General features: G+C 40.9%; 1 protein-coding gene across 1 annotated transcript in view; it reads right to left on the bottom strand.

Moving 5' to 3' along the window:
* The window catches only part of LOC150081141 (ubiquitin carboxyl-terminal hydrolase 8-like), a 581,739-nt gene that overhangs the window by 380,776 nt on the left and 182,220 nt on the right, over positions 1–18,743 (bottom strand). Inside the window, exon 8 of the mRNA XM_090381373.1 lies at positions 5,823–5,970. Within this exon, the coding sequence (XP_090237499.1) occupies positions 5,823–5,970 (148 nt within the window). The remainder of the gene's footprint in view (positions 1–5,822; positions 5,971–18,743) is intronic.

Here is an 18,743-nt window from a genome sequence, read left to right as displayed (position 1 = left end):
TTGCTTTTGTAAAGGCGACTACGATGGACTGAGACAGTATTTAAATTCTATACAGTGGGACCAACTGATGATGTTACCAACAGCAAATTGAAAATGGGAAGCATTCAAAGAACTTATCTTGGAAGCTACTAGGCTTTACATACCAACTAAGAAATATTTTTCAAGGTTTAGGCCTAAATGGATGTCAGATGAACTGATGAGGCATATGGCAGAGAAGAAACATGCATGGGATACATACAAATTAACACATGACACAGAAGCCTATGATAGGTACAAGTTGATCTGTAACCAAGTTACAAAGGAGGTTAGGCAGGCGAAGGCAGATTACGAGAAATCTTTGGCAAGGGATGCAAAGAAAAACAGCAAAGAGTTCTTTACTTATTTAAACTCTAGAAGGAAGGGCATGAATCAGATTGGCCCACTTGATATCGATAGGTCAACTGTTGATGATCCTGCTCAGGTAGCTAACAAACTAAATGAATATTTTGCATCGACATTCACACATGAGGAGTTATTTAGCGAGGGGAAAGCCAGAGGTGTATTCAACTCTAGCAGTAAGCTAGAGAATCTTGTAATAACTGAGAGTAAAGTGGAGGAGAAATTGTTGAAGATAAACACAAGAAAGGCACCCGGGGTGGATGGGATCTATCCAGTTATATTAAAGGAGGCAGCAGAGGAAGTAAGCAAACCCTTAGCCATAATTATGAGAGCTTCCTTGGACTCAGGGGAGGTACCCGCAGACTGGAGATGTGCAAATGTGACCCCAATTCACAAGGGAGGATCAAAGGCTGACACAAGTAATTATAGACCTGTGAGTTTAACTTCTGTTCCAGGAAAATTAATGGAGGCACTAGTTAAAGAAGCCCTGCAGGATCATTTAGACAAGACTTCAGTTATAGCTCGGACGCAGCATGGTTTTGTTAAGGGGAAGTCTTGCCTGACCAATTTGATTGGATACTATGATGCAGTCACAAAGGAACTGGATGCAGGGAATAACTTTGATATTATATACTTGGATCTTAGAAAGGCTTTTGATACTGTTGCACATGGAAGACTGCTGCACAAATTGGAGCAGTGTGACATTGGAGGCAAACTGCTGCTGTGAATAAAGGGGTGGCTGAGGGGGAGAAGACAGAGAGTGGTAATCAATGGACACTGTTCGTCGTGGACTAATGTTATTAGTGGAGTCCCTCAGGGCTCACTGTTGGGTCCATTATTGTTTTCTGTATACATAAATGATATTGATGATGGTATATCAAGCTTAATGTTCAAGTTTGCAGACGATACAAAGGTAGGCAGGGTTGTCAAGGACACTACTGACACTATGCTGCTGCAACAGGATCTGAAAAGGTTGAGCAGATGGGCTGAGAGGTGGCAAATGAAGTTTAACATTGGCAAATGTAAAGTACTACACATGGAAAACAGCAACCCCAGAGCAACGTATCAACTCTGTGGTACTACACTGACAGTGGTAGAGAATGAAAGGGACTTGGGGGTGGTTGTGCAGGCAGATATGAAGTTCTCTGAGCAGTGCAGACGGGCTGCAAGAGTAGCTCATGGAGTATTGTCAATGATATACAGGAATTTTTCCAGCAGGGATAAGGAGGTGATTATTCCCTTGTATAAGGCAATGGTCAGGCCACACCTAAAGTACTGTATACAGGTCTGGAGGCCTCATTTCAAGAAGGAGATAGAGCTGCTGGAACGAGTACAGAGAAGGGCAACAAGATTAGTGAATGGAACAAAGGGGTGCTCTTTCGAAGAAAGGCTTAAGTTTTGAAAATTACAGTGTCTGGAGACTAGGCACCAGCGAGGTGATCTAATAGAGGTGTATAAAGCCTTGAATGGTTTGAGCATGCTCAATGCTGATGGGATTCTTCCTCTCGCTCAGAATAATCACCTGAGAGGGCATAAATTCAAATTGAGGAAAGACAGATGTAGGATAGACGTGCAGAAATTCGCCTTTAGCCAGCGGGTGGTTGGTTGGTTGGTGGAACAGACTTCCATCCCTTGTCGTGGAAGTTGATAGCCTAAATAAGTTTAAGGCTCAGCTGGACCGGTATTTTGAACGAACAGAGGGGTGAAGTGGAAGTGGTTTTTTTTTTTTGGCTGATGCTGCATAAGCTTGCTTTCTTGCATCAAATGCCTCTACTAATGCTAATGCTAAATAGAAAGATATTGGATTCATCAGCGTTTTAGACTGCGTCTGATAACATACAGAATGCCTGTTCCCCTCTAAGCCCCCGACAACTTCTTTTCGAATACTGTCATTCCTCAATTTCAGTTTATGCCTACTTGCTTGTAATCTAGAGGAAGAATCCCATCAGCACTGAGCCCGCTCAATCCATTCAAGAATACACCACAATCAGATCACCTCACAGGTGCCTATTCTCCAGATGCTAAAATTTTCGGAACTTAAGCCTTTCTTCATAAGAGCACCAGTTGTGTTTCCCTTCTCTGTACTTCTAGGAACTCTACATCCTTCCTAAAATGAGGCGTCCAGGTACTCAAGGTATGGTCTAACCAGTGCCTTATACAAAGGGATAATCACCAATTTATCACTACTAGAAAAATCGTTGTATATCATTGACAAGACCCCATGATCGGCTAAGGCAGCCTGTCTGCACTGTTCAGAAAACTTCATATTTGACTGCACAATTACCCCAGGTCTCTTTCATTCTTCACTACCCTGAGTGTAACACCACACATTTGGTACATTTCTCCGACAAATGCAAAGTACTGCTTATGCTACCCATAAGCAGTACTTTGCATCTGTCGATGTTAATCTTCAGTTGCAACTTCTCAGCCCATCTGCCCAACTTTTATAGATCCTGTTGTGGTAGCATACTGTCATAAACAATCCTGCCAACTTTTGTATCATCTGCAAAATTAGACATTAAGCCTGATACACCTTTATCAATATCATTGATGAATATACAAAACAACGATAGGCCCAACACCGAACCCTGGGGGATTCCACTAATAACATTAATCCATGAAGAGCAGTGTCCACTGATTACCACTGTCTTTCTTCTCCCAATTAAACATCCTTTTAATTGGGAGAAGAAATTTCCCTTAATGCCATACTGCTCCAATTTGTACAGTAGTCTTCCATGTGCAACAGTCAAAAGCTTTCCTGAAATCCAAGTATACGATATCAAAATTATTGTTTGCATTCAATTCCTTTGTGACCACATCATAGTATCAAATCAAATTGGTCCAACCAGACTTTCCCTTTACAAACCCATGCTGTGTCTGAATTATTACTGCAGTTCTTGTCTAGATGATACTGCAATGCTTCTTTAACCAGTGACTTCATTATTTTCCCTGGAACAGAAGTTAAACTAACATGTCTGAACTAACATTTGTGCCAGAAACTGAAGTGCATATGTGTTGCAGTACTATCCTTATAAGATGCACATGCTGTAGCATGTGCATCGTATAAGGATAGTACTGCAACACCTGACACATTACTAGCCTTACAGTGGAATACGGCATGTCCATTTCACGACAAACACTTGCGCTACCACATGGAAATTGACTTGATAAATCCACACAGACATAACCACATCTTCAACGTGAGAGAAGTCCACTCGTTTTTGACCTCTACCTGGTTGAACACCGAGATGTCCTGTCACTTCAAATTTTGCAATCATTTTGCAGACAGCACAGGCCTTATGCGCTTCTGACACCAGAATTCTCTGGTAGCCACAGCTGCATTGTTGCTGTTCTGTGATAGTACAGCTTCAGTAATAGTGCCTTTTCCTGCAATGTTGTTGACATTGCTGCTGTAGTGCAAGCAAACATCTACTGTATGATTTTGAAGAGAATGCTTTGCTTTTATACAGTACAGTACAGCTGAGTAGTGGCGCTGTGGCAACAACTTACGTTATTTGCATAATCGTAACTAAGATAATTATGCGCGATACAATGACAAATTTTGTAACTATATTTTTTTCCAATAAATGGCGAGCGCATTCTTTATTGTACCCATTGTCCAAATTTCTCTTCAGTACAAGCCTTAGAACTCGCTCCAGAGCCCTCTACATAGAAATACTTTAATTTTAACAGCCCACCTACTATATTTTTAACAAAACACCTTCCCACTCTATTCCATTTCTTAAAAAACTCCCCCCCCCCCCAGCTTGAGCTGAAGTATGGCTCTTCGGATTCTGTTTGTTTTTTATTAATTAGATCAAAAATGGCTCTTAACTCAAAAAAGGTTGCCGACCCCTGCTGTAGAAGCAGTCTCTCCTGTCAACAAGCACAGACCAGGCTGAAAAAAATTCTACCCCTTGAGCCTTGCACAATCTCTCCAGTGCCAAATTGATTGACAAGGCTCTCATCATATACTCCCTCCTATCATGTCTGGGCAGAATTGCAGACACTTTCAGTTATTTATCTTATTATAAAATTAGCTGTATGGTAACTATTTTAATTTTAATTGTGTGATTAACATATACAAACAACAGTGTGCTACATAGATGTATAAATACAATTAATATTTTATTAGAATTGCCATAGGTATATGTTTCATGTTAAAACAAAATGGCACTGGAGAGATTGTGCAAGGCTCAAGGGGTAGAATTTGTTTTTTTAAACAATTAAGAAAAAGAAACATAATATCTAGCCATGATTAATCCATACCAATGGATAACTGGGCTTCAGATAACGGATTTTCTATTGTATATTTGTAACAATATACAACAGAAATTGAAAGCTTGTCAGAACTTAAAAAAAGGTATATTTTACTTGGATATTTTTGAGGGCTTTTCACATGATAGTTAAAACCCTGGGTTAAACTATATAAACCATTCCGTGTCGAAACTTCATTTTCATTAACCAAATCAGCCTCATTTAGCCAACAGTCAAACCAAGGAAATAAAGAATAGAAATCAAACACATCATTCTGCCTGGAACTGTTGTAATGCCGAACACCATTAGACTGAGAAAGGCCATGGGACAGAGACTTCTAGAAAAGAGACTATCACCAAATCTATCATATCTACCTCACTGACAACTCATCAAAATAAATTGGTTGTCAGAGAGAAGAAATACTTCATTAGGTGGATGATTAGGATTGTTTGGTATTGTAGGATTAAACAACTTCTGCAGCCTCATTAGTAATAACTAAGCCTCAGTATCTCTAGCAGCTAAGTCCATACAACTAGAAAATTGGATCCAACTGTAATTATGAATGTTAAAACTTCAAAGAAATAAAACTTCTTAACTGTATAGAAAGTTAGATTGGAGAATTTATTTCTTTATTAAGTTCTGTTGAGATGAATTAGGTTATGATACAAGCATACATAAACAACAAATGAAGTATATATATCTATATATACTTCATTTGTTGTTTATGTATTTGTTGTTTAGCTAAAAATATTTTTAGCTATGTGTTATAATATAAGATATATATACTTTTTTTTTTTGGCAGTTCATAGTTTAAGTTTAATTTTTTTTCCCTATTATAGCACAGATAACTGGTACAGTTTTTATCCCATAGGATCTGTATTATTCCATTACTAATATATATATATTTTTAAATCTGCAAGCATTTTTAAATCAGAACCCTGGTTAAGTATACCTTTTTCAAATCTGCAAGAAGAAAAACCTGGATAAGTATACCTTGTAACGAGCACATGTGCATGCTTTGTACAAAGCATATACACGTGCTCATTCTCACAGAAAAATGCAAAATTGTTACTGAAACAATATTCATACAGAAAGGCAGTAGAAGCATAAACATTATATAAATGGCTTTTACAAAATTTTCTATTAACCTCAAATATCACAAAATGTATTGCTTCAAGCAGACTTACACAGCAGTGAAGGAATGACTGAAGAGTCTTTAACTGATGTTTGGAATATGGTACGACCAGTAGTATACATAGGATAATGAAGTGACCAATCTTCAAATCCATCTTCAAGAATTAACGGATTATTCTTTAATGTGTACTTTGAATTCCACTAAACAAACAAATAAAAAAAAATCATAAAGTATCACTGACACCCTTATCAGTTTAAACATCAAAAATGGATATTTAAATACAAAATCTATAAAATCTATAATTTAATTTAATATAAAAACTGATTTTTCAGAAAATCAGTTTTCATCATTAATGAGGGCAATAAATTAATCATTCCGTCCACTTGACTATCTAGCAGCTGGCCTACAAACACCGTTTTAGAGCTGGATCCTTGAAATGTAAGGAAGATTGGATCTTCCATTATTATTATTATTATTAGCTATACGATGCAAGGAAGCCTGAGGCTAGTTACCCTGAGAGGGGAAGAATCACCAAGAAAGAGGATGATAATGATATCCAGCTCAGGACCCTGGGGTTTCCAAGTCTATACTCACCAGATGCGAGCCTCTGGGGTTATATCCATCATAACCTCAAAAAACATCATTCATACTGCACGATGGAAGAGTTGGGGGTTGCGGAGTTTTGCTTTGGAAACTAAATTTGGTTTCCACCACTTCATGCCTCCAATAAGCAAAGTGGTGGTATTACACTGGTTGATGAGGGTCAACTACCACCTAGCATTACCTAGTAACATGGACGAATGGCAATCCTTGTTGTAAAGTGGACGCCACACCTCGACCCCTGCTTACATTGGTATATACCTGGGTGCAGAAACATAGCTAGGTGTTTGGAGCCCTTGGCAAATTTGTGGCTAGGTGCCGTTTTTCAATAATTAGTAAAATCATAATAAATAATAATAAATACAGTCAGACCTCTGTTTAACGAATTTCTTTATAGCAAATTTTTTTGAATTTGAGTTGGTAATTACATTTAAAATAGTTCCCTTAGAACAAAGAAACTTTTCCATATAAAGAGGGGAGATTTAACTAGGTATGCATTGTTCACACCTCTGGCCTTCAAGCAATTTAGGAAAAGTGCTATTGCTAAGTACGAATTAAGTGCTAAAGAGATTACCATCTGCAACTTAGTGGTGCCCATAAAACCTATCCAACTACCTGTCCCACATACCGAGAAGTCGAGCTGGCCAACTAATTTCTAAGTATCCATAGCCAGTGGGCAGATCAAGGCATCTTCACATTGGAGAATAGGCTCTTTTCAAACTTCTACTGTAAGCATCCTGTTAGAAATTTTGGAGAGAGAGTTGTTTTCCTTTATCCTGACAAATGGTCATATGTTGTTTCGTGGAACTGAATCATCCACACTTTGCTGTAAATTTCCCCTATTTCTGTTTACGTGGTCACAATAGTTGAATATCTGAGTGACTTTGACATTCTGGACAGTTTCAAAAAAAAAAAAAAAAAATTATGTTCCTAAATAAAGTTATTATATAGGAACATAAAATTATTAAATTATATCAAAGCTTAATTTTTCTTGCTTTAGTGTTTAGCAAAATTTCATCAAAGTCTATTTTGCTAGCAAGTTCATGTTCAATTAAAAGGAAACGTAGATATGATGTTTGTCTTTGTATCTCAAATAATTCTTAACAAGTTTTAACTTGCTAAAACTTGTTTCAGCAGTGGCTACTATTGTTGGCATTGTAAGGAATATTTTAAGAACTTTTTCAATATTTGGATATGTTTCTTGCAACTCCCATTTAGCCAATACAGTTAAAAAATCTAAGTGATATATTGTATGCGGATTTTTGTTTTCTAAGATTTTAATTATTTGGCATTTAAAGCATTTGATTTCAATTTTAAATTGGTCTTGATTAATTTCAGGGTATTTCTCTGGCAATAAAACAGATTTAGTTTCTAAATCTTCACTTGTCATTGAATTTGCTTTGTAAGTAAAAAATTAGTCTTCTGCTATCTTTTTTAGAGATTCAAATCTTTCATTTATTGTAATGCAGTTGCATTACAGTAGAATTAATTATTGAAAAACAAGAAATTTTTATTCCATTGAAGTTCGATGATTCATCTTCAGCATGCACACCTGTCATTTTTTTTCATTTCACCTTCCTATTTTCAACTGGTACTATTGAAATTTTTTTGCAAATTTCCTCAATTTCAGTAAAAACGTTATAAATTTCATTATTTCTTAGATCTTTAAAATAATCAATAAGTCCTTTAATTAATACAGGATCGATAAATATCCTTATCTTGTTTTGCAGTGATGTTGACTATCCTTTCCAGTATCAAATTCCAGTCTTAAAAATGCAATAAACTTGTAATTACTCATTTAACAGTGCAATGATTTAGATTTATCTTTTATTTCACCTAATATTAAAATAATTTGTCCAAAGTGCAGATATACGGCACTTATGGAATTTACTTTTGAACACCTGCTTGTATCAGTATGTCTCTTCAAGCTGATTTTTATGACCGATGATAGTTTTTCCCATCTACTAGTGGATGAAGAGAAGAAATTTAGATGAACTAATGAGGCATATGGCAGAGAAGAAAAATGCATGGGATACATACAAATTAACACGTGACACGGACGCCTATGATAGATACAAGTTGATCTGTAACCAAGTTACAAAGGAGGTTAGGCAGGCGAAGGCAGATTACGAGAGATCCTTGGCAAGGGATGCGAAGAAAAACAGCAAAGAGTTCTTTACTTATGTAAACTCTAGAAGGAAGGGGATGAATCAGATTGGTCCACTTGAGATCGATGGGTCAACTGTTGATGACCCTGCTCGGGTAGCTAACAAACTAAATGAATATTTTGCATCGACATTCACACATGAGGAGTTATTCAGCGAGGGGAATGCCAGAGGTGTATTCAACTCTAGCAGTAAGCTAGAGAATCTTGTAATAACTGAGAGCAAAGTGGAGGAGAAATTGTTGAAGATAAACACAAGAAAGGCACCTGGGGTGGATGGAATCTATCCAGTTATATTAAAGGAGGCAGCAAAGGAGGTAAGCAAACCCTTAGCCATAATTATGAGAGCTTCCTTGGACTCAGGGGAGGTACCCATTGACTGGAGATGTGCAAATGTGACCCCAATTCACAAAGGGGGATCAAAGGCTGACACAAGTAATTATAGACCTGTGAGTTTAACTTCTGTTCCCGGAAAATTAATGGAGGCACTGGTGAAAGAAGCACTGCAGGATCATCTAGACAAGACTTCAGTTATAGCTAGGACACAGCATGGTTTTGTTAAGGGGAAGTCTTGCCTGACCAATTTGATTGGATACTATGATGCAGTCACAAAAGAACTGGATGCAGGGAATAACTTTGATATTATATACTTGGATCTTAGAAAGGCTTTTGATACTGTTGCACATGGAAGACTGCTGCACAAATTGGAGCAGTGTGGCATTGGAGGCAAGTTGCTGCTATGGATAAAGGGGTGGTTGAGGAGGAGAAGACAGAGAGTGGTAATCAATGGACACTGCTCATCGTGGACTAATGTTATTAGTGGAGTCCCTCAGGGTTCAGTATTGGGGCCTTTATTGTTTTCTGTATTTATAAATGATATTGATGATGGTATATCAGGCTTAATGTCCAAGTTTGCAGACGATACGAAGGTTGGCAGGGTTGTCAAGGACACTACTGACACTATGCTGCTGCAACAGGATTTGGAAAGGTTGAGCAGATGGGCTTCGAGGTGGCAAATGAAGTTTAACATTGACAAATGTAAAGTACTACATATGGGAAACAGCAACCCCAGAGCAACGTATCAACTCTGTGGTACTACACTGACAGTGGTAGAGAATGAAAGGGACCTGGGGGTGGTGGTGCAGGCAGATATGAAGTTCTCTGAGCAGTGCAGACGAGCTGCAAGAGTAGCTCATGGTGTATTGTCAATGATATATAGGAATTTTTCTAGCAGGGATAAGGAGGTGATTATTCCCTTGTATAAGGCAATGGTCAGGCCACACCTAGAGTACTGTATACAGGCCTGGAGGCCTCATTTCAGGAAGGATGTAGAGCTGCTGGAACGAGTACAGAGAAGGGCAACTAGATTGGTGAATGGGACAAAGGGGTTCTCTTACGAAGAAAGGCTTAAGTTTTGCAAATTACAGTGTCTGGAAACTAGGCACCAGCGGGGTGATCTGATAGAGGTGTACAAAGCCTTGAATGGTTTCAGCATGCTCAATGCTGATGGGATTCTTCCTCTAGCTCAGAAAAATCACCTGAGAGGGCATAAATTCAAATTGAGGAAAGACAGATGTAGGATAGATGTGCGGAAATTTGGCTTTAGCCAGCGGGTGGTTGGTGGGTGGAACAGACTTCCATCCCTTGTCGTGGAAGTTGATAGCCTAAATAAGTTTAAGGCTCAGCTGGACAGGTATTTCGAACGAACAGAGGGGTGAAGTGGAAGTGGTTATTTTTATTTATTTATGTTACTTTTTTTTTTTTTTTTTTGGCTGATGCTGCATAAGCTTGCTTTCTTGCATCAAATGCCTCTACTAATGCTAATGCTAATGAAATTATACAATCACAGTATAGTTCCGAAAAATGTCACAACATCTGCATTAATGCTGGCCGCAGCATATATGCCTATCAAATTAAGATTATATTATATGCCTATCAAATTAAGATAATCAACATGCAATATACCGAGCAAGGGAATTCTCCTTTTGAAATATGGCTTGGACGCCTTTTTACTTTCCTGTCATATTAGCTCCATTACCATAGCCTTGACCATGTATATTTTCAATTAATAGGCCTTCTTGAATTAGTTTTTCCTTAATTTCTGACACAATTTTATTAGTGGAGTCCCACAGGGTTCAGTATTGGGTCCTTTATTGTTCTCTGTATTTATAAATGATATTGATGATGGTATATCAAGCTTAATGTCCAAGTTTGCAGACGATACGAAGGTTGGCAGGGTTGTCAAGGACACTACTGACACTATGCTGCTGCAACAGGATCTGGAAAGGTTGAGCAGATGGGCCGAGAGGTGGCAAATGAAGTTTAACATTGACAAATGTAAAGTACTACATATGGGAAACAGCAACCCCAGAGCAACGTATCAACTCTGTGGTACTACACTGACAGTGGTAGAGAATGAAAGGGACCTGGGGGTAGTTGTGCAAGCAGATATGAAGTTCCCTGACAGTGCAGACGGGCTGCAAGAGTAGCTCATGGTGTATTGTCAATGATATATAGGAATTTTTCTAGCAGGGATAAGGAGGTGATTATTCCCTTGTATAAGGCAATGGTCAGGCCACACCTAGAGTACTGTATACAGGCCTGGAGGCCTCATTTCAAGAAGGATGTAGAGCTGCTGGAACGAGTACAGAGAAGAGCAACAAGATTAGTGAATGGAAAGCACAAAGGGGTGCTCTTACGAAGAAAGGCTTAAGTTTTGCGAATTACAGTGTCTGGAGACTAGGCACCAGCGAGGTGATCTGATAGAGGTGTACAAAGCCTTGAATGGTTTGAGCATGCTCAATGCTGATGGGATTCTTCCTCTTGCTCAGAATAATCACCTGAGAGGGCATAAGTTCAAATTGAGGAAAGACAGATGTAGGATAGATGTGCGGAAATTTGCCTTTAGCCAGCGGGTGGTTGGTAGGTGGAACAGACTTCCATCCCTCGTCGTGGAAGTTGATAGCCTAAATAAGTTTAAGGCTCAGCTGGACAGGTATTTCGAACGAACAGAGGGGTGAAGTGGAAGCGGTTATTTTTTATTTATTTATTTTACTTTTTTTTTTTTTTTTGGCTGATGCTGCATAAGCTTGCTTTCTTGCATCAAATGCCTCTACTAATGCTAATGCCAATGCAATTCACTCTCCTGTTTTTTCTGTTGTGTTTATGAAATCGATGAACCTTTCTTCAAGTGTATATTTATCATCTGAAAATTTTACATACCCAATCATTTCTATTAATTGGTCTCTGTGTGATACATCTGGAGTGCCCTCGTGGGTAGCACAGTTGGATCGCCATCCTCCGCCAAATTAGGATCGCCATCCACCCCACACTCAGCGAAAAAGACCAGAGTTCCAGTCCCGTCGATGACGTGAGGAATTTTATGGGCCACTGCACAACGTCGCTGAGTAAGTCGGTCCCAAGCATAGTTTTTTCCTCACAGAAACTCAGGTTTTTCATCCAAAAAACAGAAAATCACTTCAGAACAATCACTTCATGTAATTTACAGACAATATACACAGAGCAATATGGCCTTAGTTGCTGATGCTCCTAAAACCTTACTACAACAGGAACATCTAGAATGCTATTAAATATTATACTATAATATTTAACTATTTGGATTTTTTTTATTATTTCACTTCGTACTTTTGATACTAACAAATTAATAAATTCATTTTGAATTTCTGCCAATAAATAATTAGTGTGGTGTTTAATTTGCAATTCCAAAGCATTTTTCATACCAACATCAAATTGTCTGACAAATTTGATCAAGTTTAAAAATATACCACAATTTTTTCCTTCAGTATCAATATTATTAGCATATTCACAAAATGATAAATTATTTTCAGCACAGAACAATATACAATATACATTTTAATATTATTTTTCAATATATGCTGTCATTTTGAAATTTCATTTCTTAATGCTGCTTGTCCAATGTCATCAAATGGGCCACTGTTGAAGATCCTTTTCTAATAATTTGAATTTTGTAAAATTGTTTGTGTTGTAACAAATTCTCATGAAACAAATGTTGAATTTAGATATTTCCAGTCCTTAAATCCATCTGAGCTGCAAAATGGAACATTATTAGTGGAAGATACAAATAAGAGGCACGGAAAGCAATATACTAGATCTTTGTTTTTACAATAAAATAATCCCAGAGAAACATACCAACTGTGTGGTCCTCCGCTTAGGGTGGTAGAAAACGAAAAAGACCCGGGAGTAATGTGCATGAGTACTGCATACAGATCCTGGAGGCCTCATTTTAGGAAGGATCAGTGTTCTCTCAAGAACCTATCGAATGGGTGCACCGCCCGGTGAATCTAACTGACCGCCTGGCTAAAATTTTAAGCGATTCTCGCAGTATTATATGGTACTGCTCACTGATCTAGATCAATATTAAATCAAACATACTATGTGATCGAGGTTAATGCGACGTGAGCGGATACCACGTCAGCTGGAATTATGATTGGACGACGAAAGATCAGTAGAACTCAGCTTTCCAGTACATAACCTACATATGCAGTTATAAGACCTCCCACTATTCGACAGCTCCCAGACTGCATGGTCACCATGTCGCTGACAACAGGGCTATAGAGAGGCTGCTGATATAACACGGCGGCCGCGTTTCCACTTGACACCTTGACTGGGGAGGTGCCCCAACTAGTGCAAACTGAGCAGTTGTTCTCTATCAATCTGTGTCTTTACCGAATAATATCACCAAAGAAATATGACTTTAATGTGCCCCCCCACCATAAACTCTCCATGGAGAGAGAGAGAGAGAGAGAGGCTATCTTCGCACCTGTGCTTCTACTAGAAATCTGAATGCCATGAACGTCTTCGCCGCTACTAGATATCCCGCTGGGAAAGTAGTCCCGTCCTTTTAGGAGCATTTCTATATCCGGCGTCCCCCCCCCCGCACTCCAAGTGCTGTGGGGAGACCAAAAACTTACACAGTCCACTGTGTGTGCCTTCAAATACACCCATGAACTTGTGGTTGGCATCAATCACAATCACTTTTAATAAACCATCTAACCCCAACATTGTGAACCCGATTAACCGAACAGTCCCGGTAATCCGGAATCCACGGATATGGAGGGGAAAGACAAGCACAAACACTCCCTGACAGAGACACAAAATGATGACCCCATCATTATTGATCAACTGGAGGATATAGAGGACACCCGACCTGGGACCCCCCCAACAAAGCGGAAAACCCGCAAGCGATTGGTTCCCGAACCGAAACGCGAAACACGATCTCGGGTTGAAACAAAGGAACAGCCAGAAGCCAATGCATCGCAAAAACAAAGAAATGATGAAAAACAACAAGAACTATGTCTGGACCATACCATACCAGAGGGCTCCGTATATGAGAAAACTCTCTTTCTGAAAACGGCCCTCGAAACTATTTTTAAGGAGAATCTTAGTAGGATATCGTCTGGCCTGAAATCACAGATTGTCACCATCTTTCACAAGATGGAGACAATCCTGCATGACACACATGTTGAAAACGAGAGAGCCATCACACGGCTACACAACCACATCGAATGCGGGGCAAGACAAATGCCAGGGCGCCCCGACATATTCAGAAACGCTGAGGACCCCAACGGAAATGCAACAGACAACAACGCACCAGAAGAGGAAGACACTCCTACCAACACCAAACCTCGTGATACTTAGACCGAAACAAATAGGAAAAATTCCCACAAGCGAAGGCCTCAAAGCAAAAGTAATAAATAGCATGAAGGAGGACCTGAAGCTAACACGAATAAAAGGGATGAGAAAGACGAGAGATGTAGGACTGGTAATAAAGACAGAGACGAGGCAAGAAATCCAGAGCATCATTGAAAACCCCAAGATTGAAGACCTTGGATTAACGGCCCAGCCGCCCAAAAGGAAGGGACCAAATATATTAATTTATGACGTTAGCCCAGAAATTACAGCCACCCAGATAGCTGAAGAATTTTACCACAGAAACCTCCAACGCGAGATCCCGGACAAGCAGCCGCAAGAAGTTATAACACCAAAGTTCCACATAGAGGCGAGAGGAGGCTTAAAAAACAGCTGGAGTGTGGAACTAATCCCGGAGGCGTGGCAAGTCCTAAAGGACCGGACAAGGGTCTACATAGAATGGGGAAGCTATCGTTTTCGTGAGCAGGTGGCAGTACCGAAATGTTTTAGATGTTGTAAGTTCGTTCACTCCAGCCACGTCTGTTCCCAGACAGTCCCAACATGCGGACATTGCACTGAAAAGGGCCACGAATATAAAGAATGCCCACACAAAGACAAGGAAGCCACATGCGCAAATTGTAAAACAATGAAACTCGAATATATACACACTCAATCAGGGATCCTAACTGCCCAATCTATATAAAAGCCAAGAGCACCTACCAAAACAGAATCGATTATGGGTACAAAAATTAAGAAATATAACACAACCATGATCAAAATAATACAAACAAATGCCCAGTGAGCAAAAGCGGTGGCTGACCAGATTCGGGTCAAGGCCGATGAAGAGAACATAGACGTTATTATATTACAGGAGCCATACGTCCATGCAAGGCGGGTGGCAGGCTACCCATTACAATATAAAGTGATCCACACAGAAGAAGACACCCCGTGGGAGGCGGTATTGGTCAGAAACAAGAATATTACCACAACAAGAATAACGCAACTATGCACGGCTTGGGCAGCCTGTGCCCAACTCATCACAGCACTGGGTTCCCTCTACGTGGTGGCTCTATACAGTAGACCGGGAAAAGAAATAGAGATCGCCATCAACTACCTACGCTACCTACAGAACATCCTGCCAAACAAAAGAATCATAATAGGTGCGGATGTAAACTGCCGCTCCCCACTATGGTATAGCGCTACAGATGATAGAAAAGGGACAGCAAACGGACAGCAGCTTGAGAATTACCTGACAGGATCACAGTTAGCGGTCCTAAACCAGCCACACCAGTTACCGACATTCTGTAACACCCTCTGGGAGGCCACAATCGACATATCCTTAGCCACTAGGAACCTGGCGAACCACATGGCCGAATGGAGGGTGGAGGAAGCCTGGACCACCTCGGATCACCGAGTTATAACTTGCACAATAACAAGAACAATGACAAGAGCAACAACAATCAACCAACGATGCCATAGATATGCAGTTGACAAAGCGGACTGGCCGCTATTCAAAGAACTACTGACCACAGCGATCAACAGTAACCCACTAACCCTGAACCCATTGAACAGCCTGGACGACCTGCAGAAAGTTACTAAGGAACTGATGACAACTATCAGTAACCAAGCAATGAGAAAAAAACACCCCCAACTGGGGGCAGTACCCTGGTGGACTCGAGAAATTGCCATGCTCCGGCGGCAAACGATAAAAGCAAGGAAGGACTTTCAGAGGGCCCGCAGATCATGGCCTGCAAACGAAGTCGAAGTCCTGAGACAACAATATAGGGAGATAAGAAACCGCTATACTGATGCCATTAAGAAGAGCAAAAGATGCTCTTGGTATCCACAGAAGGAAACACTGATCCCTGGGGCCTAGTCTACAAGGTAACCACCAACAAAATGCCCAGAGGGGAGGTGAATGCCACCACCAGGACCCAGCAGGGAAACCTTACCACGACCTGGGAGCAGTCGATGGACAATATACTGGACACAATCTACCAGAAACCAGCGATGCCGATACTACCAGCACAGAGCGAAATATGCGAGAGCAATGCCAGTTACACTAATCAGGCAATGGAGCCCCCCTTTACCAATGACGAGCTCAGCGTGGCAGCTAGTCGAGTAAGAAGCAAGAAATGCCCAGGTCTCGACATGATTGAGCCTGAAATCTTAAAGAAAACTGTTGAATACGCACCGTACCTATTGCTCACCCTATACAACAGATGCCTGGAAGCCGGCCACTTTCGAAAGGCATGGAAAATGGCCAACTTAAAACTAATTCCAAAAAAACCCAGAAAACCCAGATGCATATCGACCCATCGCACTGCTCTCGGTGGTAAGTAAAGTATTCGAAAGACTACTTCACAGAAGAATAATTGCTCACTACGGAAAAGCTGGACTCCATGCCGCGAATCAGTATGGCTTCAAGCCAGGGACCTACTCAGGACGGTGCAAGAATGTAGAAACAAGTACCTGCTTCTCATCTCGGTTGACTTTGCTGGGGCGTTTGACTCACTTTGGTGGCCAAGCGTCCTGGCGAGGTTGAGGGAGGCACAGGTGCCAACAAACCTATTGAAGGTCATGGAAAACTATTTATCACATAGAAGAGTGGAGATCAATGTAGAATACCATAAGGTCACAAGAGAAGTGCACAGAGGCTGTCCACAGGGGTCGGTGCTGGGACCACTCCTGTGGAATATGGTGTTAGATGAGTTCTTAGTGATGGATCTGGGACCCGTCAGGACACAAGCATTCGCTGATGACCTGATATTGACCGTGGGAGCAGATTCCCGGGCCCAGTTGGAAACCCAAGCAAACCAGGCATTGCAGCAACTCCAGCAATGGGCCGCAAAACACCAGCTCACAATTTCACCCATAAAGACCTCTTCAATCCTGCTTAAAGGAACCCTGCAATTGCGACGACCACCGCAAAGAAAAATTGACAATGTCACCATTAAGTTTGTAAACCAACTTAAGTACCTAGGCGTGGTACTGGACAACAACCTCTCGTTCCAGCTGCACCTAAAGTACATAAGAAAAAAAATCAGGAGCTATTCTGCACTGGTAGCCAGAGTTACTAGGAAAGATTGGGGACTCAAAAAAGAGCCCTGACGCTATATTACAGGACAACGTTTCTCCCAGCAATTACTTACGCCTCAGCAATTTGGTTCCCAAAAACTGCACTGGCAGTGAATAGAAGAATTCTGGACATGATCCAAAGGACCATACTCTTAACTACGACGCGTGCATGTAGTACAGTGAGTACTCCAGCACTACAGGTACTTGCTGGAGCGCTTCCTTTGGACCTGGATGTCATTCGCACAGGTTTGCTATACTTGCTATCCAGGGGAGTGGCGGCCACACATCTGGACTACACAACTGACCCAGCGAACAACCTAAAAACGGAAAAAAACTAGATTACAGAACCACCTGCTAAAATTATGGCAGAGAAGATGGACGGAGACCACCAAGGGCAAGATAACCAGAAGATATCTACCAGATCTCCATAAAATCTACCCAAAACAGCCGACCTGGTACTTCCCAGGGTATCATTTGACATCTCTAATAACAGGACACGGACCCTACAATGAGAAGCTGCACGGATTCGGACTCACTGAGGACCCCAACTGTACGTGGGGGGAGAGAAAGCTGGAATCAAATAGTGTAAGAGTGCCCACAATATGAAGACCTCAGGGGGTACTTATAACAAAAATAAGATACCTACCAAAAGGATTGGAATCCCATTTCATAGATACTGAGGATGAATATAGAGCATTATCCCAGTTCGCACAAGACCTCTTCGTCAGGAGAAGGACATTAATCACCATCTACAATGACTGACATCAAGTACCACTATTGAGACACCAGCCAGCACAATGTAAAGAAACTTGAAACAATAGCTGCCGATAGCCATATGGCGATCTGAAGAGGGCACTCTAGCCCCCTTCACCTTTATACCTACTTCCTTGGGGGGAGGGGGGACATTTTCGTCCTCCCCTCCTCTCCACCCTACTCTGGTGGGACATGGGCATGTCCCACTGAAAACTGGGGCTACCTACTCTATTGGCCCCATATTTCTGTCTTTCTCCCCCCAGCCTTCTGCCTCCCCCCCTCTCTATCTATACGCTAGCGAAAGCCCTACATACCAAAAACTTAACATATATAAATTACCTTACGCCCATAACTTGGCCCAGCAAAACTAAGCGATTCTACCCCTACGTCGACGTGTTTCTTTCTTTCTTTCTTTTTTTTTTTTTTTTAAGGTCCTAGCCACCGAAATCTCAGGAAATTAAATGGCAGGACCTGCCAGAGTGAAACAGACTACTGGGTTCCTGGTCTGCCTCCACGGAGCGTAAGTGGGGCAACATTGGGCCTCAGTAGGGGCCCGGCGGCTAAATGACTGGATGAACAACGGTACAAGGCATCACACATATACAAAGTCCATACACTTTTAAATCTCTGGCTTTTCCAGTCAACTGGCTTACCCACAATGTAAACTAGGCGGAGATGGGGGAACCCCTGGTGCCGTTTGACCCTAAA

The sequence above is a fragment of the Mastigoproctus giganteus genome, chromosome 9 (genome assembly GCF_048544385.1).
Source record: "Mastigoproctus giganteus isolate SK-2022 chromosome 9, ASM4854438v1, whole genome shotgun sequence".
In the NCBI taxonomy this organism is placed as follows: domain Eukaryota; kingdom Metazoa; phylum Arthropoda; class Arachnida; order Uropygi; family Thelyphonidae; genus Mastigoproctus; species Mastigoproctus giganteus.
This window is presented reverse-complemented; position numbering and strand designations above follow the sequence as displayed.